Source organism: Phaseolus vulgaris, unplaced genomic scaffold (assembly GCF_000499845.2).
Source record: "Phaseolus vulgaris cultivar G19833 unplaced genomic scaffold, P. vulgaris v2.0 scaffold_28, whole genome shotgun sequence".
Lineage (NCBI taxonomy): Eukaryota > Viridiplantae > Streptophyta > Magnoliopsida > Fabales > Fabaceae > Phaseolus > Phaseolus vulgaris.
Window position 1 is genome coordinate 18195 of NW_027174096.1, and position 7693 is coordinate 25887.

Below are 7693 nucleotides of genomic sequence, written 5' to 3' on the forward strand. Positions count from 1 at the left end.
TGAGGTCTTTCCTAAAATGTGGGGGCACAAACCTAGCGCGCATATGATCCTTTAAAGAGTTCCAAGAGTCCACGGGAGGACTCTTGTGATAGATAATGTCCTTTACAATTCCATGCCACCATTTCATGGCATAATCACTAAACTCTAGGGTGGCTAGCTTGAGCTTATGCTCATCTTGGATCTCATGGATCTCAAAAATTTGTTCACACTTAGCCTCCCAATCTAAATATACATTTGGATCACTAGAACCATTAAAACAAGGTAGCTTGACCGAAGGAAGCTTGGACTTTGCATCATGATAGAAGCCATTGCCGTAGTGAATTCTTTGCCCTTGGTGATGATGTCTTTGTCCATGGACTTGGGGTGGAGGTCTCCTTCTCCTATGCTCATCTTCACGGCCAACATCATTTGAAGAAGCTCTTGAAGATGGTCTATGAGAATGATGTCCATCATGGATAGAAGGAGATGGTCTAGCTTGTTGGACCTCCATCTTTTGCATTTTCTCCTCCAACCGTCTAATTGTTCTTTGAGCTTCATGTAATTCACCAAGAATTGAAGCTTTGGAAGGAGAATTCTGCTTGTAGGATGCATCACTTGAAAATCCAGCCATTTCTAATTAAAAACAGCAAACACAAAAAACAGCAAACAAGTTAAAAAAAAATTAGCAAAAACAGTGAGCTTGGCAATTGAAACTACCGAAGTGAAATGGGGTAGAAAAAGAGGTCACTCTCAAAGAAATAATGTTCTTGCACCAATCTGATCTTGAGGCCTTGGAATCCTCAAATGAAAGATGTCAAAGCAAGCACACCAATCTCAAAAGCAACCACCACAAAACCAAAGAAACAATAAAGACAAACAAGAAAAGGTATAAGCAAGGAAAGGTAATTGCAAAAGGAATACTATATGTAAGACAAACTCAAAGAGTATGAATGAAAGACAATCAAGAAAATAAAGAACTCAATGAGAAAAGTAGGCACACAAAAGAATACTAAAGGAAAAGCACTAGAGTAGATGAAGAAAACAAAAATTTAGCTACTGGAAAAAAAAATTTAATGCAAACTGTGCTTGATATTCACTGATTTAACTGGAATGATGTAGAGCGAACTGGATTATTAAATTTAAACCACAGAAACTTCAAGATGTTAACTCAATAATGGCACTGGAATCAATTAAAAACAGTAAGCCAATTGAGAGAAATAAATTTTTCAAAATCGCTGCCAGATTACCGTATTTTTTTCGGCAGAAATGTACACTTTTTTATTTTATTTATCATTTTTTGTGTACTTCGTATTTTTGAATGATTCTTTTTTCTATTCTTTTCTAACACTTTGAATATCTCAAATCCAGAATTTCAGAATTTTCCAGTAAGTAAATCAATTGATGATAAGGGCTGAGGCTGAGAAACTCTCTTGCAACCTGATGATGGTGGAGATTGAACACTCAAGGCTGGAGGACGCCATGGACGCTGAGCTAAGAAGCATGCGCAAGGAAGCCTCCGATCTGCGCCAGAAACTGCACCTTCAACTCCAAGAGAAGATTGACTTGGAGAGCAAGCTGGTCCCCTACAGACTCAAGGTGGCAGATTTGGAGGCTGCAAAAAAGGCGGAAGCGTCCAGGGTGGAGAACCTTGAGAAGAGATCGGCAGATCGGGAGATTCTGCTTGGGAAGGTCGAGAAGGAAAGGGACAATGCTCTCGCCGAGCTCGCCGAAGCTCGCGAGGAGGCCAAAAAGACTGCTGCAGAGCTGGCCCAAGCTCGGGACGAAGGCAAAAGAGCCGCTGAAGAACTCGCCCGGGCTCGTGAGGAAACGGAAGAGCTGAAGAAGCAAACACACGAGCTCGAGCAGAGCGCTGCCCAAGTCCTCACCGCCGGGTTTGACGCCGCTCTGGAGCAAGTTGCATGTCAATACCCTGAGCTCGACCTCTCCATGGTGTCGATCAGCAACGAGGTGGTGGATGGGAAGATTGTTCCCTCTGAAGACTAGCTACCTTCCTCCATCACCTCTTCTTTGCAAAAACTTTTATCTGTAATCTTACTGCTTACGTAACTGTTTACATTTGTGTGCAAACTCGAACAATCGCTACTTCTTATATGATTTTCACTTCTCATATATCGTTTCCTATTTACTTTGCACGCTTTTACCTTTACTTGCTGTGTGGTTTACCAACATAACTGGTGAGACTTACTCAAACGAATTAACTCAGCAACATTCGAGCCTCACCTTTCACACACCACTTCGATCTTGAATAAACTGTCAACCTTATAACAACTTATCAAACTGTTAACTCAAAGTAAACTTGAGCAACTATTAACTCTTTAGCGATGACATTTAATATAACTTGTGAACTCAAGGCAACAAACCTTAACATAAGTTACTTACTAGGCGGCAGGTTTTAACTTAAACTAGTATCACAATACAGTTTACCTGATCTGCCCAGCAAAGTGAGCCCTTACTCCTGTCATCACCTGGAACTCTTCTGATCGTCGTAGGGTTCTGGCAATGTGAACTTTCTTGCCTTCATAACTTGACCATTGTTCCCTCATCTGGGGGTAGAGGCACCTTTCGGATCCTTCTCTACCTCCCTGAGTTTCAGAACAACGAGCTGGATAGTGAGGTGTTCTCTTTGAACCTGCCTTAGCTATCTTTTTAACTTCTTTCACCCTTCACGCCATATCTGAACTCGTTCAAGACGAGAAGGATTTTATCCATCTTCACACCGCCTACAAGCGTGGAAGCTTTCTCTGGTCTTACTGAGTCAATATTGATGTTTCATTTAAAGGGGGAAAAGGCGTTTTCCTTCCCTTCCCACCGTTTAAGGTCACGAACACCCTTGACCTTTCAGTTCATCTTGCCTGAACTCACTCTGAGGTGAGAAGGACTTTTTCTGGTGCCTCAGCTTGCCCAGGGTGTACATCTCTTCCCCCCTGGACGCGCTGAGGACCTTTAATCTTGCCTCTATCTGCTTGTGCAGAGAGGTCTTTGATCTGTTCTTGCCTGCACTCGCTCAAAGGCGAGGAGGACTTCTTCTTGCCTGCACTCGTTCAAAGGCGAGGAGAACTTATCTTTCTCGCCTGCACTCGCTCAAAGGCGAGGATGACTTTTTCTTGCCTGCACTCGCTCAAAGGCGAGGAGGACTTTTTCTTGCCTGCACTCGCTCAAAGGCGAGGAGGACTTTTTCTTGCCTCAAGACGCACGAGAGCGTTGAGGTCTTTAATCATCACTGGTGCCTCCGTTCGCCGAAAGACGATGAGGACTTTAAAACTTTAACTGATGCCGCCGATCGCCGTAAAACGATGGGGACTTTTAAGACTTTTAACTGATGCCGCCAATCGCCGAAAAACAATGGGGACTTTAAAACTTTTAACTGATGCCGCCAATCGCCGAAAAACGATGGGGACTTTAAAACTTTTAACTGATGCCGCCAATCGCCAAAAAACGATGGAGACTTTAAAACTTTAACTAGAAAGCATGCAGTATAACTTTGTCATTGCCTTAAATCACGTTCGAGTGATAAGGTCTTTCTTCTGAAAAATTTAAAAACCACAAGCATGCAATCTTAGAAACTTTAAACTTTGAAAACTCTTCTTTATTGGGTGACCTCATTAAAAACCCTCCTTAGGAAAAAAAGAGTGCCCCCTTCAAACTGTTTTAACAGAAAGCATGTAAATCTCTTCGTGTTCGTTTCTACTTACAAAGCTTTAACTGTAATATACCTTCGCTCAATCCTCCTTTTACTGCCTCGGCCTTTACTCTTGCCTCCTCCCTGACCTCATCCAATAAATCCAGATTCAGTCTTCTTTCTTTGTTCGAGTCTTTCGCCACAAAGTTCTGGAATTTCGGCGAGCTTTCCTGGATTTCAACTGGAATCATCGCGTCACATCCATAGACCAAGCTAAACGGGGTCTCGTGGGTTCCTGACTGTTCAGTGGTATGGTACGCCCAAACTATGCGGGGTACCTCTTCAGCCCACGATCCCTTGGCTTTCTCCAATCTTCTCTTTAAACCTCTCAGCAACACCCGATTGGCAGACTCTACTTGGCCATTTGTCTGTGGGTGCTCGACGGATGCAAACACCTGCTGTATTCCCACCTCTTCGCACAGCTTCTTCAACAGGTGACTCGCAAACTGAGTTCCATTGTCCGATACCAGGCGCTTAGGCACACCAAACCGGCACACGAGGTTCTTCCACACAAAGCCTTCGATCTTATGTGCGGTGATCTGGGCTACTGGCTCCGCTTCGATCCAATTGGTGAAATATTCAATCGCCACCACCAAGTACTTCATCTGCCTGACCACCAATGGGAAGGGTCCCAGAATGTCAATTCCCCAAGTATGAAACGGCCAAGGGCTGTAAATTGACTTCAGCTCTTCTGGAGGCGCCTTGTGCCAATCGGCGTGCTGCTGACATTGCTTGCAACATTGTGCATATTTCTTGCAGTCCTCCCTCATCATTGGCCAGTAATAACCTGCACGGAGAGCTCTTGCAGCCAGAGCTCGACCCCTGATGTGACTCCCACAGATGCCTTCATGGAGCTCGGCCATAATTCTTGTACATTTTTCTCCGTGCACACATTCTAGGAGTGGGTGTGTAAACCCAAACCTGTACAGCTCGCCGTCGATCATGGTGAACTTGCTGGAATTCTTCTTTATCTTCTTAGCCTCCGTCGGATCCAGTGGGAGAACGCCATCTGCCATGCAACGCTGGTATTGCGTTATCCATGTGTCCGACTTATGCGTAGCGCAGACCTGCGTCACATTCTAGGAGATCTAATAAGAAGTATTTTAATGGAAAAAAAAAAAGAATTTGGATCTACACCACACATATAAGTCAATGGCTGCAAAAAAAAATGTTGTGTAAACCTAAGCCCACGACTACATACACTACAAGAAAATCATTAAATAAAAACCAATTTTAGGGACAAAAAATAATTAGTTACTATAGTGACTAAATTAGAGACCATTTTAGAAACTAAAAAAATTATTGGTTTCTTAATTAGCTTCTATTATTGATAAATAGTTTCTAAATTGGTATCTAATTAGCTACCAAGGTTTTAACTACCAATTATTTAGATTCTAAATTTAGTAGCAAAAATCTTGGTAACTAATTAGATACGAATTTAGAAACTATTTATCAATAATAGAAACTAATTTATAAACTAATAATTTTTTTAGTCTCCACAATGGTCTCTAAAAGATGTTATCAATAGAAGAAATGGACAAGGGCCAAAGCATTTAAAGTTCTTCTTATTAGTCTTTGCAAAAGATGAGGCCCAAGCCCAAAGCCCAAGCCCAAAAAGGCCCAAGCCCAAGTCCAAACCATGAGGGGCAAGGCCAAGCATTAAATAAAAGAGCATCATTTGAATGACTCTTGTAGGAGGTGTGGATATTAAATAAATAGGTGTGAATGTATTAGAGAGAGTCACATTGTCCATGTGACTTAGTAGGGGGTGTAGGTGTAGTTTTTTAGGAGGTGTCATAGTAGAAAAAGGTCACACCTCCCATGTGACTTGTTTTTGGTGGGAATTTCAAATGAGTTTTATTTGAAATTTCCCACCTATTTTTCAACACCTCTAGGCTATAAATAAGGTGCTTTCCTTTGTAATTTTCAGATTGGAATTTTATAGTAGAGAGACTATACTCAATTTTGGAGAGAATTTGTGAGTTTTGAGTCTTCCTCTTCTTTGCCTTATCTTGTGAGCTATGGTGAGCTTCAAGTGGTGGCACTCCATCACTTATCTTGGTTCAAGGTTCCAAGTGGCGAGAATGGCTTCTTCCAATTCTCAAAATCCAGCAAGCATCTTATTCTATAAGTGTTCTTCTTCCCTTTTCTTCAATTTTCCATTCGGTAGTTTTGATTCCTAGAGTTTACTTCTTTTTCTACCGTTTATTTTTGTGTTTCCAGCATTGTGTTCTTAATTCTGTTTTGGTTCAGTAGCTATCATTTAAATTCTGTCCAGTTTTAATTCTTTCTTCTTTCCTTTTGTTTTGATTCAATTTGACAATACATGGACTTCAATATGAGTCTTGGTTGGTGCTTAGTTTTGGTGAGTTCTTGAATTTAGAACATTGATCCAATTCTAAAGTAAAGTGCCTTTCAAATCCAGCTCAAGTTGTTCCTAAGAATGTCAAGAATCATGTGTTCTTGTAGTTACATTCACATCACCAACGGATTATTTTTTGTCTCTAAAATTAGTTTCTATTTAATGATTTTCTTGTAGTGATATTCCTCGTTTGAAAAAACGTTATCAAAGCGTTGCCTAAAGTTAAGAGAATGCTTTTCTTATTTTAGAAAACATGTTTTAGATGTTGTCTAAAGTAAAAAAATAGTGTAGTGATAGTACAATCACTACAAGAAAAATGATTTTTAATGAGGGGGTACTTTTGGCTTTTTCGGTGGTTTTAACCCCTGCTAAGTACATTATTCGCGATTTGCCTTTCCCCTAGAAGATCCAGCGTCGCTAACAAATTACCGACAGTTTTTACGAACCCCTGAAAAACAATTACTTCCCGACGATTTTAAACCCTCGTTATTTTCGGCAGTTTCAATACCCCCAATAGTCTTAACGATTTCAAAAAAAACCGTTATTCTCAACGGTTTCAAAACTCCCATTATTTCCAGCAGTTTTGAAACCTTCATTATTTTCAGAAATTTTGAAACCTCTATTACTGAGGTTTTCTAAAAGTGGTATATATATATAAAAAAAAAAAAAAAAATAGGTGACTGATAATAAAAATGTTAAACCAAATTAATGAATTCAGAATTTTCAAAAAAAGATCTAGTGACACACTTAAAATAAAATAATAAATTCACATCAATACATCAATACGTGCTTAGAAGAGAAAAAAAATAGCTCTAGAGACACCAAAATTTTACCGTGAATATGTCTGAGACAATGAGAAAATGATCAAATACATATAAACAAATACACTAAAGAAAATGAGCAAATGTGGGTATCGCATTCTGTGAGATAATGTTTGTGGCTTCTCATGTTTATTTATCTATGGTACAAGGCTAAAATATATAGCAATAATTCTACTAATAAATTATTTTATATAAAGTTTACTAAATTTGCATTGCAAAATAAAAATGAATATAAAATATAAAAATGTAAGTGGTTTATGTTCCGCGGGTGCAAAGTCTGCAAGATTTTGAATATTTTTAAAGTGGCTCCACTCTTTTGAAAAAAAAAATAGTATATTTAAATTTTTGGGTTAAATTAGTTACAAAGATTATAATAATAACACAACATAAATAGTAAATAACACTCATCAATGAAAGTAAAGTTAATAAAAAAATATCAGGTGTTATTATAGTTTCTTATTAAAATAATTTGAAGAAGAGAAATTGCATTAAATTATTAAAATAATATCAAAACTAAAAGTCTTCAAAATAATTGGATGAAAATGAAAAAAATTATTGAAAAAAAAAACTATTCAACAAGAAATAAGAGATGTTTTTTGACAGTTTAGTGTAGGACTATAAGAGAGATCATGATTTACCTTCTATTTATTAAATGTTTTATATTTATTTTTTATTGTATTTTAAAAGTAATAAACAACATGGTTTTGACAAAAATATTTAATCAATTTTAAACATACAATACTGATTATTTATGTGTTGCATTTATCAGTGTCTCTATTTTCTCCAACTCTTTAGTGCAGTGGCATTTTTCTTTAACTTCATTAAGCCAAT

At 38.6% G+C, this 7693-nt stretch overlaps 1 protein-coding gene across 1 annotated transcript; it reads left to right on the plus strand.

Moving 5' to 3' along the window:
• Positions 1 to 1380: 1380 nt before the first annotated feature.
• LOC137817288 (uncharacterized) lies at positions 1381 to 1983 on the plus strand. Its single transcript, XM_068620540.1, has one exon. It carries the CDS (start codon positions 1381 to 1383, stop codon positions 1981 to 1983), a length of 603 nt encoding a protein of 200 aa, XP_068476641.1.
• Positions 1984 to 7693: the final 5710 nt, after the last annotated feature.